Genomic DNA, 23,665 nt, shown 5'->3' on the forward strand with positions numbered 1-23,665 from the left:
GGAAACAAGATTTTCTCCTTGCTGCCTTTCTGCAGGCTCACAAGGTATCACACAGCTCCTGAGCTTTTCTGAAATGAGTAAAACCTCCAAAGGAGTCACAGCTTACAACACAAGCAGAACCAGTACCGTAATGCTTGCTACTTCATCCTGTGTGCATAGGTCTCTTAACCAGTTGCAGTCAGTGCCTTTATTCATTGTTTGGGAGCTTTGTGAAACATCTGAACTTGAGCTCCAAAATGAGCCCCAGGAGCTTGTGGGAAGCAGAGTTATTTGTTGTTATTTTGAACTTGTGGCTTTAATGTTTATTACTACTGACTCTGGGTGTTCCTGCTGTCCTGGATGTGGATAGCCCATTATGAAGTTTAGACCTAGCTGTGCTAAGGTTTTGCTGTCAGAGAAAGCAGAGCAGTACTCTTAAATATTTTCTTCTTCCTCAAAGTTTTGGCCTATTGATTGGTTTCTTGGTAACTTGGATTAATATCTTTATTTGCTTAGTCTTTAAATGTGGGTCTTGTCTATGATGGCTGTTGTAATCTGGAGCTGAACCCCTTATAATGTAATCTATAAAATGTTTACAAACAGCTTTGAGTATAATTCCAGAAATCTAGTAGTTGTCTATAATATATCACTGAGGGACGGAACAAACGTGGCATATCCAGGGATACCTGGATAAAAATTAATGCTGCAGCTTAGAAGTGCGGATGACAAATAATACTCACCTTATGTTGGATGTCAGTAGTGGTACTCCCCTCTTGCTGGTCCCTCCTTAGAAAAATATTCTTCAGTCCCAATGTCACTTTAAAGTCATGGGATGAAATCTGAAATCAGTGAGTGTTTTCTGTGAATTTGAGTTTTCAAAATTTTCTCTGATAGTCTTGCCTTCTAAAAATGTTACACATTTGTGTGTGTGCTTTGAGTAGCATTTCAGAGGAGTCAAGACTTTTACTGATGATGTTGCCTTCTAAAAATGATATATATGTTCTTGTGTGTGTGGCTGTTCAGTGCCGCAGGGTTTCTTGTAGATGGAGCTGCTGTTGCAGGGTGTGTTCTAGACTGATGCTGTTCTTTTCCAGTTTAGCTTTTTGCAGCATAGCTTTTGGGGTTGAGCCTGGGTGCGCGGCAACCAGAGGTACAGCAGCTGCTGCAGTGCTCTCATGTCTGCCTGTCTTGTGATTTTGAAAACCAGGACCAAGAACACGTTTGTACCTCTGTGGCATCACTTAAGGACCATTATCCTGAGGATGCAGTGTATCTATTTATAGCTAGCTATTAATAGAAGAAAGGAAGACTGTTCTTTATGTAAAAGCAAGGCTAAATCTTAATTGTTAGCCTGCCTTATGAACATTAGGTCTATCAGATGATTTTATTGTGGCAATCCAGTGCTCTGTTTGTGGACTGTGCTTCCAAGACTTGCTGGACCACAGCCTAGCTACACTGTGTGGGAGCCTTCCCATAGGACACAGTTGGTGCTATGGCATGGGTGAAGGAGCTTCGTGTGTACCTCTGGTAATGTCATAGCCCTCTCCTGGGAGGAAATGATCAGCAGGATGGAATTGTTGCTCAGTACCAGCAGATGCTATCTCACTGCTATGAAACAGTAATCTGCTTACCAGGAGTTCTGGTTTCTCAGCCTGACAGGGGAAGGGAGGAAGGAGAAGTAATCCAATTGAATTGGAAATGCAGACTTGACTTTGCTTCTCATGTTACCTCTTGAACTATAACAAAGGGAGAAGCACTTGGGAAGCAGGACCATCTCCTTTCATTTGTACAGTGTGAGATAATGGTATCCAGTTCCAGCTGATTGCATATAACGTGGTACCTCAGAACAAACTGTTCTGAGGAATGCATCACTGCTGTTTCCTGGTCACAGGCGGGGGGGGCGGGAAATTAACTTCTAACAAGGCAACTCCTTGTTGCAAAGGATGTTTTAACATCTTGGAGAGATAAATTAGTTAGGTTCTGTGTTTTACCCACCCCATGTTTGTGCAGTTAGTGCATGAGGATGTCGTTTGTTTGTCATACTTTGAGAATGAAGGAAGAAGTTCTGCCAAAGTGTTTTGGGAGATGACAACGATTCAGAGGGGTATTACAGCACTGAGCACTAGGATAGCTTAAAAGACTGGGGGCTTTTGCTCCAGTAAGTGTTGGTGCATGCGTCTGTTCCATTAAGCATCTTCCAAATGTACAAGCACTGTTCTTCATGGCTGAGTGAAATAAAAGCTCTGTAAGCTTTAAAAAGCAATTTTGCTGTGTAATGTGATGGTACAAAAATGGCACCAAGTTCTGTTTGTGGACCTTTCACCAGGAGTAGTTGGCACAGGAATTAACTGCAGCAGTGTTGGGAAAAGAACTGGATTCTGTTTCCCCCGTGATCTGATAAATGGCATTCTTGTCTAAAAGCTAATAAAAGATGAAGATGCTTGAACTGGGTCAGTTGGTATCTCAGCTGATGGGATTTTATTACAGTTAATGATGTGTCATAATGGAATACACAAATTGAATCTGTAGGACCGGTGTGTATGCAGGGTCCATGCTTGTAACTGTAGACATTTGGTTTGGAAGCACATGAGATGGGGTACAGAACCTTGCTATGTTGGAATTTTAAAGTCACCTTTTAGAATAAGACCAATTTTTTTTTTTAAAGGTACCCATAGGTAGTAGACATGTTCCAGAGCATAAAGATATGGCCTTTATTAAGAAGGACACTTTTTTAGTATTTATTTTTTACTCCTTTTCAAGTATTTTAAAGACCAGATTTAAATGTAACACATTGTTCTTGTTTTCAGAAATGAGTAAGGCTGGCAGCCCTACATAATACACTGATGGCATTCTACGCAGTGTTGGGATCAATAAGAGTGTGATGCCTAGAAATCTCCTCTCAGATTCTCCTGAAATGGCAGCTGAAATCTCTCCAAAGCATGCGCATGGGAGCATGGAGAGGGGTGGCGGTGTGGAAAATCATGGCAGCCAAGCTAGGTGCAGGAATCTTGCCTTGGTAAGTGTTTAAAGAACCTTATGTTTAGTAATACAAATTACATTAGTAGCTCTGTTCACATCCCAGGATTTATTTTAAGTGCTGATTTTTGTCATTTCTAGTCCTAAGTGGTTGCTTGTAGTCTATGAGTTGCTAACAAACTGAAAGGCTAGAAATAACTGCTCTGACTTGGTACAACAGCTTGTTATTCTAGCTCTGAGAGCTTGGAGAGTGCTTCTCTCTTGACATACCACCATTCCCAGTTCTCTGGGAGGAATGGAGCATGCATTATGCTGGCTACTTGGTGCAACCCACCTACACGTGGTGCACAGTTTGGGGTGCATCTCTGCCCTTGCTTTCTTAAGTAGCTCATAAAGGAACTTAGGGTGTTAGTTCTATATGCTGTTTCTTGCTTAAGCTGTTTGTTGACACTACTGAATGAAGGTCTTGGCTTATTCCACCTTCATATAATTAGGTGAGTAACAAATACGTCACCATAAACAAAGCTGTCTTTGCATTAGTGAATATGAGTGTGTGGCCATTTAAATAGTATGTGAGTAATTGAGGGAGTAGGATGCACTTCTGCATTTTTCCAATTAGCAGGATGATTCAGGCAATGAACTCAACAGTACTGTTTGTACTGTGGCAGGCTAAGCCTAGAAAGCAGATATGGTTCCGTGCATGGTTTTCTTATCACAACCATTTGAAAAGCATCCATTTTTAATTGAGGAAAGAACACTACAGTAAACATGCTTTCCCTAAATGAAAATCTAAATCTCTGCTTTGCCTTAAACATAGAATTCTGTATCTTTCCCTTTGCCCTCCCTACTAGCTTCCTTTTTAGTGAAGTAGTTTTCCGTGAAAGAATAAGTGGCAGAAATAAGTTGGCAAGTTGATACCTGTATTTGTCTATATACCACAGAAATGCGCAATGGTTTTGTGATACATCTTGAGCTTTTTGGCAATGGGAGGTAATTGTAACTATGCTCCTTCTTGGCTGTTTCTAATGAAAATGCAATTGTGAATATTATGCTGTATCCTTCAACTTGTGTGGCTAGGTAAAACATGAAACAAGTACTACTAAATTTAGTCCCTTAACTTTTCTGATCTGTGATGGAAAAAAGTTGTGAAGAGTCAGGGTGGAAGAGGTCAAGAGCATAGCCAAGTACACCATTTGGAGTATGTTGTTTATTATATGAAGATTGGTTGGATCTTAGAGAATGGCAGTGGGAGCTGGACTTTGTTAAAGATTTACAACTTAATTTCATGCAGAAATACAAGTTAATTTTACGCATTACTCTGCAGTTTTCCCAGTTATCAACTAGTTTCCAATTACGTTTCCATGGGTTTTATTCTTAGCTGCAGTAGCAGGCATGAAAGTAGCAGGCATTTGAAAAAAAAAAAAATCAGTGTTGAATAATGAGGCTATGTATAAATTGGTATGTTTCTACTGTCTCATCCTGAGTCTGCTGTGTCAGAATGACAGATTCCTTTAGTCTAACTAGATCTTACCATGTGATAACCAATATGATGATGCATCAGCTAGAAGTAGAATCTCTTTCTACTCTGTAATGCAATAATCTCTAGATGAAGTAAAAGCTAGCTGCAGGTTTAGGCAATTCCCATCAGACCTGTGCATCAACAAAAGAAGTTTCTGAAGCCTTTAGTTTGTCTTGTTTGAGTTTGTGCATGAGGGAAGTGAAATGCCTTTAATTCTGGTGCCACAAATCTCCTTCCATGACTGTTCTTCCAGCAATATAGTAGGTGGCATGTCTGATAAGGCTGACAACTAGTATGTGTAGAATAACAGGTTGGGGAATTAAAATGCTTTTCAGTAAAGGCATAATTTTGGTTTCTGAGTTTGAGAAGGAGTCTCTGTTGATCTGAACATGAAGGAAATCTTGCTAATTGTGATTTAAGTAAATAGTAGTCAAGGCTTTAGTGCTGCTTAGGTCTTTCCTTTTTGTGATCTGGTGTGAGGAAAAAAGTGTAATTCTACAGGCTGATGCCTTCTGTCTGTTCAGCCTTGACTGGAACAGGCTTTAGAAATCTTCAGGGTAAAGAGCAGCAGGATTCTTCAAATATTTATTTTTCTATATCCTTGTGTGTAATTTTGTACTAAAAGAGTGATTTTTATAGTCCACTAAGCAGATCAGGAGATCTATAAGAGGAAAAGCTAGTTGCTGGAATATGCTCCTAGAGACCCTAACTTCTTGCTTCATTAGTTTTGTTACAAAGTTCATTAGACCCTTAAAGCTTCTGCATCTTCTGAATAGGAGGGGATAGCTAATTCTGTGTAGAAAATTTCTAATTAAACTAATTCTGAGAAAGTATGGGGCAGACTCTCAGGAACACTGTACCTTCCCTTCACAGCCCTGAAACAGAGCAACTACAGACTTACCTGCCTTCTCATATATCGCCTTTCTGGGTCTGTTCACCTAGAGACACAGCAAGAAAGGTCAGGGTTGACTTTTTTTTTTTTTTTTTTATTGCCTTGCCAAGGAAAGAAGTGCAGCAGTACTTTTTATGACAGGCCTGTACTGCTGCAGATTTCTTCCTACTTGATTACAAAAAAGAGGCTTTTAAGCTTCTTGGTGTCAAATTACATTAGTCACTAAATATAACCTTTGTATTGCATCTGTGGAATTCAGAAAAACCTAGGGATGTGATAATAGAGACAAACATTTGGACTAGCCTATGCTGACTGCTTAGAGCTGGTTTGGCTGACTGTTGGCTGTTCATGCATACTCTGTGTCAGCGCTGGCATTACTTGCTGTGGAACTGGTTGTTGGTTTAGGAATGACTAGGAGATGGACATGAATTGCCATAAGGCAAAAACATCTTAAAATTCTGTGTGTGATCCTTACCAGTTGGCTGTCATCAGTTAAGTTTAATTTTGCAAGATTTCTCACCTTCTTACCTACGCAAAGGTGCTTTTAGTTATTGTTTGACAATTGCAATCCTTAAAACCAAATTTTATTTTTTCAAATGAAAAGAAAGGTGCTGATGTCCTGTCTTGATTGCAGTAGAATTTTCCATATAAATGATAGATTTGGCAGCATAAATCCAGACCTGAACATCTATCACAGCAGCTGAAGACAAGCACAAGAGCCTACGTTTAGATGGAAAGAACGTTTGCTTTGGTATCTTCATCTCACACCACCTTTCATAACCATAAAAGCTCTTACAGATGAGGACATGAATTTGCACATATATATTCTGGTTTCTTTTTAATGAAGGTGGTATCCATGCATATGCTTGGTAAAAGCATGAGGTAAGTGTACCTTCTCCATACATGGAATCTGTTGCACTGTCCAAGGGGGGAGGGTAAACAAAACCACTCTGTTCTGCTTCACAGTTCTGACTTCCAAAACTCATTCTTGAATGACTCTGACATGTGGTATAAGAATTAACTTGCAGTGAAATACAGATGCAGCAATTTAAGGACACTTAATTTGGAGATAAAACTAGGTCTTCACTTTTTTTGAAGCAATTTGTCTTCCTCCGTCGACGGAACAAGCACAGACTGACATCTTAAAGCAAATCCTCTTTCAGTGCTTCACCTTGGTAATTGTACTGTGTATCTATTCTCAGCCATGAGTAACTGCTTTAGTTTCTAGGTGTGAACAACGTGCTAGAACACTAGTATCGCCTGTGGAATCACACTAAAAGGTGCTGGTTGTGCCTAAAGTGAACTGTGCTACTTGGAACTGTGCTAGTAATAAGCTGTGTCAGTGCCTTGGATCTGTTGACATGACTTCAGTGCTATACCTTCTGTATTTCAACCTATCTTACTGAATGATAGGTTTGAGGGATAGTGAGTTCTTGTTAATCTCAACAGATTGTGCTGTGGGCGTTGTTTTAGTTTGTTTTATTTTTGCCATGGTTCATCACCAGTCTTTTTGGGGCAGTGATGACCTCCAGAATTTGGCCAAGTGACTATTGCTTTTGGTCACTAATAAAGTGGTTTAAACTGGAAGATGGCTATGAATCTGAAAAGATGTCAGTCTCATTCCATTTGTTACTTCCTCCCAGTAGCTTCCTCTGTGGCTCTAACAAGACAGTCACTGAAAACAGCTTGTCACTACCAGACACCTTGTATAATACAGGTGACATCTTGAACATTGGTTACATAGACAAGAAGAGCAAGTATCTTGTCAGTAGTCTGAACTGCCTCAGTATCTTATTTTGCACACTTAGTCATTTAACTCAGGGCTGACTTTGTTATTTTGTGGTTATGATGCCTCTTGGAGCCTAAAAGTTAGTTGCTATGACCTTTATCCTTTTGGGATCAGTACAGATAATCCAAATGCAACAGACCTGGCTCTTTAAGTGTACCACATGACTATATTTGCCCCAGGCTCTCTGCAGATGTCCTAGGATTCCAGTGTAGTTTTAGGAGTTAGTGGAAAAGGACAGATTCTGTGTCTGTTAGCCCACTGCCACCTTTTTTTCCTCACAATTTGAGTCTGCAGAGTCTTGTGATGCTGAACTGCACTTTGGGCGCATTCAAGGGAAAGTCCTGAGAGATTCTTTTCATAAAAATGTGGGTTTTTTCCCCTTGATACTGATACTCTATAGGCTTTGCTGTAAAATAAGGTCTTTTTCCATGTCCAACTACTTTGCTAAATAACAATACTCAAAAAATGAGAAGAATTCTTGACTGATACTTTCAATGGATACAGCTGTCTTTAGGCAGGCGGAAGCCATTCCTTACATGGTATGGAGAGAAGAGCTATGCTGTGCTTCATCCACTTTAAATTGATATTAGTATGACTTGGAAGCAGTATGCCTTGGAAAAATAAGAGTTACTGTTCCTAGCAGCAGGGCAAGAAGTAGAGAGGAAGAGGTGCTGGAAGACTGTGTGCTTTGGGCCATGGGTATAGAACTAGGGTACAGAGCGTGGCTTGTAGCAAGGAATGGCCTTGCTGTAGAATACGCTAGTGAGAATTTAGATACTGAAGACAATTTATGCGCTGTGCACAAACTGCATCGTTCTGCTTCAAAGAAGCATCAATCAGGTAGATAAATGTTATTCCATCAGGTGGGCAGCTCTGCTCTTCAACCCTCACTGATAGCCATTCCTGAACCTCCAAAGTGGTTTCTTTGTACTCCACTGCTTTTCAAGGAATACTTGGATTAAAATTCTTGTAAAATGAAAGCCACTTTCCACTTGTCTCACCTTTAGTGCATGTATAGAAATTATTTGTAATGATATAGGTGGTCAACTTTTAATATATATATGAATACATACAGGGCTGTGTCTGCCTACCACCCATTCCTCCTTCTCTGTTTTAAAACATAACATGCTCCATTCTTCCAGCCTTCCTGTGCAGCTAAACTCTCAGCACTCCTTGCTTTGTTCTGGGCCCTATCTGGCTTGGCTGTATCCTTTCCGAAGTTTAGCCATTGAACTGGAACCCTGTGTTCCAAATGAGGAGTGCTGTTATTTCATCACCCTGGTTAATATATCCCAGAATGACATTTGCATACCTGAACAGCGCTCTTTCCTCTTTACAGCACTTAAACTGACCTGCAGTTCTTTCTGTCTAGTATTGCTACTTAAACATTTTTCATCATTCTAATGGGTTTTTCAACTGAATTTCATGTTACAGACTACTGGCACGCTTAATATAGCTCATGAAGGTATCTTCTGCCTTAGTTCTTGCAGCAACATCTTCCAGCATAAGGGGATTTTCAAATACTAAATTAATTTTCTACTGTTGTCAGTGAAGTATCAAGTTCAGAAGTGTAGAGATAAATCTGTTCAGGATTTCTTGCATTACACAATTTGCAATAAATCGTGCTACTTCCCAAAAACAACTCTCCCCTGCCCCCCAGTTACACAGGTACCTTGTAGTACTGCATCTAGTCATAGTTTCCTTATTCATCCATGAGTGTATTTGGGGGGGGTTGGGGGGTGGCAGGGGGGGCCTGTCATAAAGCCTTCAAATCAAGGTATATGACATCTTGTGCTTATACCTATTGGCCAAGTCAGTAATGCTTTCATGAGAAATGTGATTGGTGTGAAATTACTTGATTTTTATAGACAGTGCTTAGTGGCTTTTGCCTGAAATGTCTCCCAATTTTTCTCAATGTCGTTCTAGCATAGACATTAAAGGGAAGAAAACTCTAAGCTTATCAGCCTAACTTTGATAACCAAGGTGATGTCTTCAGAGTTTAAGTAGATCTTGCATTGCTCTATCTTGCTTTTTTGAAAATTAGGTTAGGAGTAATTTAATCAGTTTTACTTCAGTTAATCTAGTGTATTTTTTGTTTCCTCACTTATGACCTATTGATTATATGCTTTGCTAACTATTATGAAGCACACAGGTACAATTATGTTAATAAACTGAAAAAATAACATTCAATATTATAGTCTTCAGCAAATGAAATGGTATTATCAAAATCATCAGACAGTGGGTTGTAAAGGAAGTACTCTTTGACGCAGCACACAATTAAACTATGGAACTCATTGCTACAGAATGCTGTGAATGCCAGCCATTTAAGTGGACTAAAACAATAAGAAAAATTCATGCTAGAAAGCTTATTAAGGGCTATTAAGTACACAGATACGGATGCAACTGGGAAGTCCTTAAATAATGTATTGCTGGAAACTGGAAGGACGCAGGAAAGAAAAATATAAACCTATCCAATATACAGGAATACTCCTCCCCCCAGCCACATTCCCCTGTCCTGTGCATTCCTGGTGGCCGAAGGCGGGCTACTGAGCTAAATGGACTTTTTGGTCTGATCCTGTGCGGTAGTTCATGGTCTGACCTGTTCTTATCTCTTGCTTCCAACTTAGGCAATGCAGTGGTATGACCCATTCTGTTTCCCTTTCCTGTAAATATAATCAGAGGTACTTGCCTTTTTCTTCTGTGCTGAAGCTTTTGTACCTGTTCCTGATACTGTTCCTGCATGTAGAGCTTTGTTTCACTCCTTACAAGTAGGACTGCTTGCTCTGTTATTAACAGGCTAAGGCATTAAGGCATAAGTGCTGTTATACTGGTCTCTTTCTACTACATATTAGGATAGTTTGCTCCCTTCATGTTTTTTTGAGAAGCATCCAGTCATTTCTCTACTGTGGAACTATGCCTATTAATTCTTTGGCACTGTCAAGTGATTTATCATTAATCAGTTTAATCTGGTGTTCTGGTATTTTGCTAATTGAAATTTGGTTCTCTAGCAGCTTTCACAAGGAATTATTTTTTTATTTATTTTTGACTGCTACAGATGTCTTGTTATTTCCCCTGCTGTTCTATTTCTGTCAAAGCTGTACTGGTCTTAAGATTCTAGGCCTGGGTGTGACTTTAAGAATTTCTTCAGATGCATGTGAAAAATTGTGGGCCTCTGATAGATATTAGGTTACTGTTTCGGACGGGTAGGAAAGGGATCTTTTCTATGAAACAGATTCTATTCTGGTCTTTTCCTTTTTTTTTTTTTTCCTTGCTTAATTTTTCCTTTTTTATACCTAACACTGTCATAACAGACTCTTTCCTGTTTGGCGGAAGCAGGAAATGTTGGGCTGCACAGAGATCTAAAATATTAATGCCAGCTGAGCATATTCAGCTATTTCAGCTGTTTGTGTCCCAAATTTCTTCTGTCCAAGCAGTCTTTTTAATCCTCAGCTAAGGCACTATTTTCAAATTTTAAATTTAAGCTGCCTTTTGACAGTAGCTTTAAAGTCGGTAGTGCTAGGTATATGTGAGATCGATCTAATTTCGGGAAGTGTGTTTGTGTATCAAGAGTAGGGAGCTGGTGGAATGTATGAGGTAAATAACTTCAGTAGCTGAAAAGACTGCTTTGACTGTTGAAAACCCTGTTTCTTCAAGGAGAAAAAGATGCCTAGAAAACCAGCCCAGAAAGAATACTAACTGTTCCAGTACTCGGAATATGTTAAAAATGCACTATTTGCAAATGGACTTGGTAACCTTAGTTAAAACTGGCACCAGTTAACTATGACAGAACTCCTATTAAAAAAAAAAAGCTTTACTATATTGTTAGTAATACAAGTGGGCATTTTATAATACCGTACTGTTCTCAGACTAGTGGTAAAGCAAGTCACTGCTTGCTTTACATCTCCAAACTCCTTTGGTTTGACCAACTTGAGTAGGTTTATTTTCACTGTGCTTGTGTGTCTAAAATTGGATGATTTCCTTGTCTTGTAAACTGAAACATGCCCTGTCTGAGGAAGTTTCTAGTCAGGCTGGGTGCCTTACATCTCAGTACGGTGACCTGCCATAACACTGCCTGTTCTCCAGAACTGCTGTTTGTCTTTTTGGCTGAGGAGATGTCATATTGGTCATCTTGGAGGAAAACTGCATGAGGAAAGAGACTGAAGTGCTAACTGAGATAAGGTTGGCCATTCACATCTAGGTATGACACTTACTACAAATGTATTTGCAAAGGGTTGATTACTCATTTCAGATCATTAATCTAAAGGGAAAGTGCTCATTCCAGCAAGATCTGTGAGGGGTGGTAAATTTGGCATAGCTCTGCTGACCAGTCCTTCTGCAAATCCCAACTCACATTGAAAAGTGCTCAGTCTTATAGCACAGAAACAGAAGGAAGGGCTTCTGAAAGTCTTTGCTTCAATTCACCTGTTGTTTTGTACAGCTCTTGATCAAATGTGTTGAGCTCACGTGGGAGCAGGTCTTTTAAATGAACAGTGTGTTGCAGTCATTTCTGTACTGTACTGTATTCTGGATCTGCTGCCACTATGAAATTCTTAAACACAACCTTTTCCTTTGCTTGTGGAAGTCTGGCTCTTGCAATGAGCTCACCCACAGCAAAGGCTTCTTGGAGTCCCTGTTCAGCTCCAGCTAGGGCCTACCTAACAACAGCTCCTTTCCTGTCATTCTCTTGCCTACTAGACATAGCAGCTGTATGAGTATTTGGGTGGGGAAGGAAGGAGATTGCAACATCCATGAAGGAGGGGAAAAAAAAAAAAGGCTTGTCTGTCTCTCACTTCTCAAGTGCAGCCGTAAAACTTTCCTTGGCCTTTGAAAACTGAGCTCTGCCATGTGGTGTGCGCAAGCTGTGGAATACGTCAGCCTTTGAAATTTGTCCTTTAAATAGGCAATTGCAAATGGCATCCAAATTTAAGCTTTTGTAGCAGTTTTGCTGCAAGCTGGAATAAGTTATTTTTTTCTGACAGCGCACTGTGGATGGTAAAGACTAAGTTACAAATATCTACACCCCAAACCACGTTCACCCTGATGACAATAAAACTCAGTCTCTAGAAATGCAGTTGTAGCATGAGCCTCTTGTTGAAACCAACGTTGTATTTCCCTGCAAGGCTTCAGTCTTCTGTTTTAACAGAAAATTGTGCCAGCTGTGACTGAAGGATGCTGTGTTCATGTGATTGCAGCCACAGATCAGAAAACCTGCCCCGAAGTGGCTGGCTGAAACGCTGTGTGTCGGTCTTATGTCATTCATTTATTTACAGGGAAAATGTTGTACAGGCCACACAGGAGAAGGCAACTAAGAGCCTTAAATCACTTATTTTCTCATCTGTAATATTTTGAGTGTTTAGAGCCACTTGGTACAATGCAGCACTTTATAGTTCTTTAATCTATAGGCATTACTTTTCTACAGAGGTACATTGTTCTTATTTTTAATGCTGAGGACAGGGATAAAAGCTTTGTTTGTGCAAGGAGTTAACTGGTACAGCTGCACACAGCTTTTTCTATTCTAATCTAATGTAAGATGATCTGAACAGGCACAGAGTTTGAAGCAAGTTGCTCTGCCCTAGCAAGAACATATCTACCTCTTGGATATTTGCACTGCATTCCTTTGTGTTTACCTAAATACCCCCAGTCCTCCATTGGGAAGTAGCCTTGTTACCTTGCCTGCATGCATGATCAGATGTCCTTGGAGAAGTGAAAAGCAGAGATGAGAAAGGAAATGGTCTTGTATTGCTTTGCTGGTGCCTTCTTAAGTTATTGACAGCAAAGTTTCCAGTATATGCCTGGCAGGAGAGAAATTCAATCCAGAAAAGGGAAAACCTCACTTACTTTTCAACAATACTTCATTATGTTCCAGAATTTACACAGCTCTCTTGGGAAATGTCTTTCCTGTATCCATTGTCTTAATGTAGTGCCTTTCCTAATCGTTCTTTGTCATCTCCAAGCTTCTGGAAAAGTAAGTGTTTCCTAAGGTGTAGGTGGAGGGGAAAGAGTTTGTGCATTGCTGCCTAGCCTAGCTTCTTATAGTGATACTGTGTTAATCAAGAGCAGTGACTCAGAAAGTGAGAACTGGATAATCCAAGTGATTATTTATCACTTCTGTAGTCTAGAGGATTGTTTCCCGCTGGAGAAAATACCCCAAGAAACTTTGCTGCTAGGGAACATATCTTCATATTTACTCTAAATTTTCCTTTCTGTAACTCAAAGGTAAAATCTTTAGAAACCTTTTCCCTCCTTATTATTACTTCTTTGTAATCTATCACGCAACTTCAGATAACTTGGAGATTGCAGTGGTAGAGCCAAATTTCAGCTCTAGCTCTGCCTCTAGAAGCCAAGTCCCACTTCGGTGTAGAGCAAAAAGAGAATCGATGCATTTGTTGGACTGTCCGGAATGCACCCCTTCCTTCCCATGCTGCTCCCTGAGTCTTGTCCCTGAACCTGACACAGCAATTGAAACAGCTTACCCCAGTCTGGAGCCCAAAGAAGTGATCTTAACCCTTGTAAAGGCACAGGGGTGTGTGCAGAGGGTGTTGCCTTTTTTTATTTATGATCTTTTAGCAATTTGTCTTGTCCAGCTGTCGTTCGGCAAAAAAATATCCATTTGAGTTGGGTACTTTAAAGGACAAAATACCAGTTGCTGTCCTTAAGTCATAATTAATACCCCGTAAACTCCTGGCTTTGTTTTTTTTTCCTCTTGCATTGTAGTGGCTGAATGCTCCTTTAGGAAGGGATGAAACATCAAGCAGGAGATGCCTCTGATGTGACTGCTGCCTGTTTCATCCTGCCTCTTTCTGCCTTTGAAAAGGGGTGCTGTGTTTGCTCTCAGTGTACTTACCTGTACTTGTCCGTAGGAGTTAATCTTTCTGGCTTTTTTCTCTTTCCCCATAGGATGATGAGAGTCTGAAATACTTAACTCATGAAGAGCAGGATGTTCTTATGTTCTTTGAAGAAACTATAGATGCCTTAGAAGATGACTTGGAGGAGCCGGTCCTACATGACAGTGGCATCCACTGTCAGTCTCTAAGGTCAACAGAAGAAAATGTGTCCAGTCATTCAGAGGCTGAAGATATCATCGACTTAGTACAGTCTGCACCTGAGAGTAGTGACCATGAAGGCCCTCCTAGCAAAGATACGGAACCAGGTAGTAGTATTTCCTGAAAGTGTGTTTTTTCCCTTTGATCTAGCCCTGATATTCTAGTTCTCATTAGAAACAGCTGAAGAAAATCTGTACCTTCCTCACTACCTTCTGTTATGCATCAGGAGCTCTAAGAACCATGATTTCAATTTGATTTGGGATTTCTGGAATTATTGCTGTTATTGCTACTCTTTGTTGGGTTTTTTTCTCATGGAGTCCATGCATATGATGCTGTTGGACTGTTGTCTGTCCCCTACCTGGTGACAGAGTTGTAACAGAACTGAGTATTATGCAGAGTGATTGCAGCAAGGCAAATGAGTGTTCATCAACGTATTCACACTCTGCCTCTCTCAAAGACCTCTTAATACTGTTGCTAAGAGTTTTAAGATAGCAGATTGTTTGTAGTGCTGAGAGGCACTTGATACACCATTTTGTTACAAACTTATTGATAGTATTTTCTTCACCCTGTAGAGTTTGCTCTCTCCGTTCTTGGAGAATGGATTTATCAGCTAGTACATACAGTGGGATGTAATGTGTCCTCTCCTGGCTGTTATAATAAAAAATAACTGCAAAAGTCTTACAGAAAAAGCAGCCATTGAAACACAGCGGGGCTAACATGCAGACTGCGAATGAATAGCAGGAAGGGGGCTTTTAGTGAATGCATTGTAAATATGGGGATTTGAAGCATAGTGTCGCTTACAAGATGCCATTGCTAGGAGTTCAGTTACAGTTTCTTCTGGCAGTGTGGGCTGAGTTTGAAAGGCTGGGAGAGGAGGGTACGGATGCTTGCTAAGGATAGGTGAAAGAAAGCCTTGTATTCTACTCTGTGTGAAGACTTACTGACATTATTGCCACTTTGTCTTTCAAGCGTTGGATGCTGCCTGGAGAGCTGAGAGCCCTAAGCCAACTGTACCTGCTGACCATCCCACACATCCCCCTGTACCACCACCATTGATGTCAGAGATGCTTCCTCTTCCCCCTCTGCCCCCTCCTCCTGTGCAACATCCAAAACTGCTTCGTTCTATCCCCACTCCGCTCATCATGGCCCAGAAGATGTCTGAGCAGCAGGTAGAAAGCAGGGTGCGCTTCCCCAGTGCCCTTAAGGAAGGGAATTTGGACAGGAAGAAAAGCCCAGTAACCAACGGTGATTATTCTGCGGCTCCAAAGCACCCTCCTGCACCTGCACCCAAACTGCACCGGTTCCCGAGCAACATCAACATAACAAATGTCAGCGGCAAAGAATTCAGTGAGACTATTTCAAAAGCAGCGGTAAATGTCCAGGAGCGGAGAGCTCAGGTGCTGGCCAACATCAATGGAGGAGCTGTTCTGGCAGCTGAACTGGAGGAGAAACTGCAGAAAAATGATTTCTTGTCACGTAACAGAAGTTCTTCCTTAAGGGATCTCTCCTCTGAGCAAACACGGTATGAGGCCCTGACAAAACTTGGCTTAGTTAAGGAAAAGCCAGCTGAGGACCAAGTGGACCATGCTGCAAGCACTCAGCAGCTTAATGTGCAGCCGAAACAGGCAGACACTGTTCCCAATGGATATCAAAACATCCATGAGATTTTAAAAAGCGAGCCTAGCCCTTTCCTTCCTATGGGCAAAACTGTAACAATCAAGCCAGACATAGCTCTTGCTGCTAAGAAGGTCAGCAATGCACAGGAGGACACAGCAAAAAGTTTTAATGATTATAAACAACCTAGTCTAAACCTGGATATGAGGAGAAGATCGGGTTCACTGCCTAGACCTTCAGGATTTCGATCGCAAGGGATAACAGTAAAGTTTTCTGGCCGCGGCTCAACAGAAGAAGCTAGGAGAGAGGCACTTCGGAAACTGGGACTACTGAAAGAGAATGTGTAATTCGGACGGGAATGTTGTGGCAACAGTGGGGAAGTCATATCATGGCTTTGTTGGCTTTGTGCTAGGATAGTCCCAACAGGATTAGGATCAAACAGATTGGAAGAAGAAAGGAGACTTTCTCTGCTTCAGGCAAGTAAGGAGGTACTAGACACTGCAGAATGACTGCTCGTGTTTATCCTAGAAGGACTGGCACCATGTATGGTCACTTACAGTAGCGGGTTTCAGCTGTCCTTCCTGCAGAGAAACTCAGCTGTTCCTCTTTGTGACTAAGAGGAATTTTATTTAAGTAATGCTGGACTATGAGACAGCATCTTGTTAATGAAGTGTACAGTGCAGTATTGTTGTACATAGCAAACCGAACAGTAAATCTTCTTTGTGCTATTTCTGAAGCCAAAACAGAGTTCCCTCCATTTGTCTTGCCCACATGTCTATGTCTGTTCATGGGAGCTCAAGAAAATGTCAAAACTGAAATTTCTGACCAGTGTGACACACCTCCATGACTTCTTGTCTGTGTTATCTGGCTTGGCTTTGTTTCCCTACAGGGGCAGAGTCGCCTTCCTTGCTCTGTGCCCACTTGACTCGAGACTGTACAGAAGGGGGTTTCTGTTTTGACCTTCTTGACAGAGCAGCCCAAGCTTTGAGTGGGTGACTGCATCACTCTGCTGCTTTGCTTGAGGTCTTGCCTTTCTTCCCAGCCACCTGCTGTTTGGTCACACTCTAGCAACCTAAGCGTCCAGTGAAAGACACCAGATAAGCCTCAAGGATATGCACCACGCACCGGTTTTCTCACTGACAGCCAAAGAGTCTCCTGACAATCTGTGACCCCAACTGTTCTGTACCACTGATGATCTTATAGCAGGGAAGCCATAAGAACAAGTTAATTTTGTACCAAATGAGAGAACCTAATGTCTTACCTCTTACATTGGGGTTCCCATGAAAAAACTGGTTTTTTTGAACAATAGCTGTACTACATTGAACAGTTGTAAGTTCTGTTACTTCTAAAAAGCTGTAGTATCATCCTGTAGTATCACAGCCCCAATGATCCTCTGTTCACAGCCTTATTTGATTATGCCCTGCCAATGCATAACAAGTTACAGCCAAAATTCTTGCAGGCTAAGTGGAGTTACAGGAGAGAACTGTATGTAAGAGCATGGCACTGCTGACTGGTCTGAGTTGGCATTATTTTGCCTTTGTTCAACAGACATGCTTTTAAAGATGGTCCCAAAATATATTTTTGTGGTGGTATGATTTTTTTTTATGGCAAAGCTGCTCTTTTACATTAAAACTCACTTCCCTTTTTGTACACATGAAAACATCAAAAATAGCCATTTTAAAATCAAATGCCAAACTCTGGACCCTATAAATTTCTTGTTGTTATTCCTGCATGTTTAAGAGTTCTCAGTGTTTTGGTTTTTTCTAAAGGGAAAAACTCACTCTCTGCACTTTGTAAAGTCTCAAGCAACTCCCTCTTTTTCCCCGAGTAGCTAAGTAATAACCTTGGAGAAGAGGAGGGGAGCAGCTATTGTAGAAACTGGCACACCCTTCAGTGAGAAGCTCTGATGTAACTGTGATAAACAAGTCTGTAGTCCTTGTGATAAAAGTATTTCAGACTTGCTGAGCTGTACTTTTAAGTGAAGCTGTCGTGAAGGAAAGATCTTTGCATCATTTTCAACCTGCCTCATAAGTTAAAGTGGTTTTTGTTTTGGTTTTTGTTGGTTTTTTTTAATTATCTGCTTGCTGCTTAAATTTTTAATTGTGTTGTTATGGTATCTGGCTGGTTCTGTTATGTAGTATTTCTTTCAGCCTTTTCACTGGGTAAGTGATCATGTTCCTCAGTGTGACAGGCTTACTATACATAAGCAATTGGTAATTAAAATATGTGGCCATTCCTCAGTCTGGCAAAGCACTTACACATGCATAATCAAATGTGAGAAGTGCTGCTGAAACAAAAAAGGCTTCCTGTACGCTGAAAGTAAAGCACGTACTTGTTTTGCTGGGCCCAGAGTCTGTAGTCCTAAATCAGAAAGACAGAAAATACTTTCAAGCACCTGGCTCAGTGCAGCCTGGAACGGAGTCCTACATGTGCATGATGCATCATAACTTATCAATGTAACCTGCTAAGTAAATATAAATGTTTCACGACCTTTGTGCTTTTAAATCCTTTTAAAGTAAATTCTTTGTTATAAATGTGAAGTGCATACAACACAATCTTCACATCTAATAGCTTCTTTCCAGCTCTTTGAGTGGTTTATAGCTGAAAGTCCATGCTAGGCAAACGGGGGGGAGCAAACCAAAACCCTGACACTAATTGTTTCATTGAAATGCAGTCCTGTTCAATAAATCTGTAATATAACCCTATTTAAACATCTAATTTATGTGGGTTTTTTTAATATCTGAAGTATAAAGCTGCAGTATGCTGCATTAGCTGGATCATGTTCTTTCATACTTTGTGCTGGGCTGTGTCCTCAGCTGGTGGGAAGTTAAGATTTTTCATTAGGTAAACAGATTTTGGCCCAGTGAGGACTTGGAATGAGGTATTCATTGTGGCCCTTCATTATAGCAAATATCCTACTGGTAAATTCTTCTCTGTGCCTAAAACTGTAGTAAGTAAAGCCATGTACTAAATGAAGTTAAGAGTCTAGCTGCTAATAACCTGTATATAAATTTAGCTCTATTTTGTGTATCTTGTTTTGTGTGTATATGTTGGTGTGATTTTATTTTTTTCCCCTTGTGTTAGAGGTAACTGTCTCACAGAAATCTGATAAATCATCTATTAAACTGGGATAAAACCAATGAAATGATGGCTGATGGAAGGTGGAATTTTGTTCTTTGTCATCCAGTACCGTGCATCTTTCTTGGAGGAGGGAAGTGACTTTCTTTGATAGCCAATACCAACTTAATGGCTTTTCTCTTTGTAACTGTGGATGTAACTGGGGGGGGGGGGGCGGGGGGGGCGGGGCAGTTTCTGTCATACCATGGGTGAAGGAGGAGTAAGGAGAAAAAAAAAAAAAAAGGCAGGGGGGTGCGGCAGAGAGAATTATGTCTGTCCTCTGACAAGAGACGTGTGTTCTCACTGCCAGACTTCAGGAACTGTGATAAGGGTCCTTGCAGAAACCAAGTTCATCCTGAGCAGTGTTTGAAGTAGACAAAAGCCCCCCCTCTCCTAGTGTTTTGCAATACTGAGATGAGTTTTCCAAAAGGAATATTGTTATGTGAAAGAATAGTAATTAATCCTTGTGTTTCTGTGGCTGCCTTCCATGGGTGTTACTGTAAGTGAGTGTGATCCTGCCAAGGGCAGAAATCTATCTTGTTGCACAGGCCAAAGTTCCCCACTAGAGAATATTCCTACCTATCCCTTCCGAGCATGTGCATGTGTGTTTGCAGCCTTTCTGTCTTTTGTTTGGATACTTGCACATCAAGACTGCTAAAACACCTCCAACAATAATTAGTGCTGACTCTGGCATGCATTACTGGAGTTACTGCTGCTGAGTCGAGCAGAGAGGTGAATGTTCCCTGATGAAATGCTGTGCAGCTGAGGTGGTGGCTAAGTCATCTTGTGCTGAGATTTGTCCCGCTACGAGCAGGGAATGGTTTAGAGCCAAAGTTAACAAACTTGGATTGAATAATGATGACAGCATCCTCGGAAGAACAGCTGTTCAGGAATGAGTGGCTGCTTTTTGCTCAGACTAGCCAGGGCAAGGGCTGTCTTCAGTGGCTTCAGTCCCTTGTGCAGGCTGCTCTGAGTAGGAGGCTGGAGGGTGGCACTACCACTCCAGCTCATACCTGGAAGGAATCCTTGAAACAATTCTACTGTTTTGAAGACTTATTTCATATATATATATATATATATACACACAAGCATTGTTGAGCATTTGACCAAATATCATGTATCATAAAAGATAGGTTGGTTTGGTGCTTTTGTTTTTAGAGTGATTTACATTCTAACTCCTGTTTGCATAAGATACTTTTTGGCTACCACCAATATCCTACCTGGGGGCATTAAAAAAAAAAAAAGTATCAGCAGGTCTAGCAGCCTGTCCCCAAGCTTTCCAGGGCTGCCTTGGGGCTCTGGTATGTGTCTCAGCCAGGCCAGGTGGCCTCCTGTAACTGCATCCAGCTCCAGCCTGGAGCCAGTGTGAGAGAATTTAACTTGGCTCAATCTCTAATGAAACTTAAACTAAGTTACAGTGCCTCACCCTTGCCTGTAGGGTAAAACCTCACAGAGCTGCCTGTTTACTGTCAGCCTTCAAGTGGCTGCAGCTTTGGGAATAAGCTTTTGATGTTTTGATCCTTCTGTGCTTGTTTTATAAAATTTGGCTTCTCCCTTAAACAGCTTCAGAAAGTGTTATCCATAAACTTATCAGGGAAGGCATGAGGCTAAAGGTAGGTAATAGTTTTAGCCCAGCAGCTTGGGCTGCTTTTCTGTACTGTTAGAGGCACGAACAGAAGGGCTGTAAGTGACAGTGCTCCTGAATGAACTCTTTACTGTTTTGTAACTGAACTCACCAAGGGAAAAACTATAGAACGTGTTTTTTACCTGGCTGGTTGGTGGTGGTTATTCTTGGCAGAGCAGGAGTCCAGGGTAGCACTGCTCAGAGCAGCGCATACTCCACTTGTGGCATGGGGTTGTTCAGGCTGCGCTGGAGGCAGCTGCAAAGCTGAGTCCTGATGGTTCAGTTCTCGGGTGTATCCTGTGCCCCTACAGCACCCATAACTCCAACTAACTTGTTCTTAGTGACTTGGACCCTAAGCATGTTGTTTGATGTCTTTAATAGGTCAGCACTAAATGATGCAGAGGTGAATTTGAAGTGAGTGGAAAAACTTTAAAGTGTTTACTTTATGCAGACACATTTACCTCTAACCTTTCTTCTGCTCTAAGAATCTAAGAGCGGGTTGACTTGACTTTCTCTGCCATTATACTTTTAATATTTTGAGAGGTCAGAACAGCACCGGCTGCAGCTAGGTTGGCAACAGGCACACAGAAAATGGTTTGAGTGGTGTCTTGGGGCCCGTGTTGGTAGGTTGCATGACTGTAGTGACGATGGCAGAGCTGAGGGAGGAAGGGTCTTGGAGCAGGAAGGCAGCAGCATGGTGCTCAACCCAGCACGGTGAGGCTCTCACTTAGCGCTGCTTGGCCGCTAGCTGAAACGTGGGTTACGGTAGGTAGATGCCTGTTCTGTATGTAGCTTGGTGTGTAGATATGGACGCTCCCTTAGCTGTGAATCTTGGAATAGTAGAATCACTGAGATTAGAGAAGACCCTTAAGATCTTCAGATCCAACTGTCACCCCAGCACTGCCAAGCCCACCACTAAACCACATCCCCAAGTGCCCCCTGCCCGGCTCTGGACACGCTCCAGCCCCTCTGCGTCCCCCCTGCCCTGAGGGGCCTGACCCTGAGCCCAGGCCCCGAGGGGCGGCCGCAGCGGTGCCCAGCACAGGGGGACGGGCACTGCCCCGGCCCTGCCGGCCACAGCGCTTCTGACAGCGGCCAGGGCGCTGCTGGCCCCCTTGGCCACCTGGGCACGCTGGGGGCTCCTGCCCAGCGGCTGTGCCCAGCGCAGAGCCCCCCCGGCCCGGCCGGGAGCAGCCGGCTTCTCCAGGAGACGCTGGGCGAGACGGTGCCAAAGGCTTCACTAAGGCCCAGGCAGGCGCCAGCCACAGCCTTTCCCTCAGCCACCCAGCGGGTCCCCTTGTCCCAGCAGGAGATGGGGCTCCTCACGCAGGACCTGCCTCTCACAGCCCCGCGCTGGCGGGGCCCGATCCCCTGGGAGCACTTGCACCAGCTCCCCCAGTGCCCTCGGGTGGATCCCATCCAGCCCCGTACACTTGTGTGTGTCTCGGTGGTGTGGCAGGTCGCTGACCATTTCCCCTTGGGTTACGGGGGCTCCATGCCGCTCCCCATCCCTGCCATCCAGCGCAGGGGGCTGGGTGCCTGGAGAACAACTGCTCTGGCTGTTAAGGACTGGGGCAAGGGCGGCACTGGGCACCTCAGCCTCTGCCTCAGCCTGTGTCGCTGCTTCCCCCGCATCCAGTAAAGGGTGCAGATTCTCCTCAGCTCTCCTTTTGTTGCTAATGTATTTATAGAAACACTTTTTATTGTCTTTTATGGCAGTGGCCAGATGAAGTTCTAGTTGCGCCTTGGCCCTTCTTACTTTCTCCCTGCACAACCTCATGACACCCTCGCAGCCCCCCCGAGCTGCCTGCCCCTTCTCCCAAAGGCCACAAACTCCTTTTCCCCTCCCCCTCCCCTCCCCCAAGCTCCCCCCAAAGCTCTGTGCAGCCGGGTCGGCCTCCTTCCTTGCCGGCTTGTCCTTCGGCACGTGGGGACAGCCTGCTCCTCCGCCTTTAGGATTTCCTTCTTGAAGCACATCCAGCCTGCCTGGGCCCTGTGGCCCTTCAGGGCTGCCCCCGAGGGACTCTGTCAGCCAGTTCGATGAGAAGCTTTTAGTGCATCACTTCTCGCACGCACCCCTCCACCTGCCCAGGGTCTTGCTCCCAGGTAATCCCTGTGTCATGCAGAGGCAAAGGCAGAGGAGTGGAGTCTTCCCCACGTTACTGACTCCCACACTATAAATAACTTGTCCCCTGAGGTAAGGAGGGTCCTTAGACTAGATGGAGCCAACCCCTTCCACGGGAACACACCCTTCTCTGTGTGTTTTGTTTTTGTTTGGTCATCTTTTTTCTCTTCAAAACAGGCCGCTCTCTTCCCATGTGGGGTGGCTCCTCCCACGTTAGGAAATGCCTGGCTTGAAAAGTTGTCAGCGCAGCTGCGACTACTTCACCTAACAGTCAGATGCATTCTTGTCTCAAGGGTTTTGCCAGGAAAGATTATTTTTGTTAATAGGGCTGGTCAATACTTCTCAGCCTTTGGATTTTTCCACTGGGCCATAATTACCTGATGCTACTTGCAACCGGCAAAATAAAGAAAACCAGAAGAGGCTTCAGTAACTTAAGGATTAAACTGAACAGGCACGAGGAACCAGCTGGCAGGCTTGGAGAAGCAACTCGGTTTCAATGTCCTTTTTGTTCGTGAGCCTTTGCACCTGCCCTGAGCTTTCATGAATGTCTCGTGGAGCCCCAGGAGTCACAAACTAATTGGGAGAGGTTCCCCGGAGCTGCTGAGGCACTGTTATCCTAGAACCATTATTTTCTCAGATGGGTGTCTCTGTGTCACAAAGAAATGCAGCTGTTACAGTGTCTTCACCGGAGGGACAAAGCAAAGCAAGGTTCCACCCCTCATTTTTTTTTTTAAAAGTATAGTTCCCTTTCCCGATAAAACCTGGCATGTATGTTGAAGGTTTGAATTTAGAAGACAGACATAAAATCCTTCGCTCAACCATTGAACCAGGGTGCAGCTCCAATTTCCAAAGCCTGTTCCATAGCCAGCCCAGGACTCTGCTGAGCTGCTGCCTGAGGTCTGTCACACATAGCTGTTTGCCTTAGTCCCTTCACTTGTGATTGCTCAGCCAGTACAGTGTCCCCCGTGGTGTCCCCTTGGCCACCCT

At 42.8% G+C, this 23,665-nt stretch overlaps 1 protein-coding gene and 1 long non-coding RNA gene across 2 annotated transcripts; one reads left to right on the forward strand and one right to left on the reverse strand.

The window, feature by feature from the left end:
• Nucleotides 1-2,822: 2,822 nt before the first annotated feature.
• On the forward strand, nucleotides 2,823-18,523 carry PROSER2 (proline and serine rich 2; the record flags this gene model as incomplete). Its single annotated transcript, XM_080391719.1, is given in 4 exon segments — nucleotides 2,823-2,850; nucleotides 2,853-2,995; nucleotides 14,053-14,305; nucleotides 15,168-18,523. Coding segments are annotated over 4 exon segments (1,416 nt in total). The 3' UTR covers nucleotides 16,160-18,523.
• Nucleotides 17,868-23,374, reverse strand: LOC308065633. The gene is made up of 2 exons (XR_013928862.1): nucleotides 21,880-23,374; nucleotides 17,868-21,453 (listed from the first exon to the last, which is right to left on the reverse strand). It is a non-coding gene; the product is annotated as an uncharacterized lncRNA (long non-coding RNA).
• Nucleotides 23,375-23,665: the final 291 nt, after the last annotated feature.

The sequence above is a fragment of the Falco punctatus genome (assembly GCF_963210335.1).
Source record: "Falco punctatus genome assembly, chromosome: 6".
NCBI lineage: Eukaryota > Metazoa > Chordata > Aves > Falconiformes > Falconidae > Falco > Falco punctatus.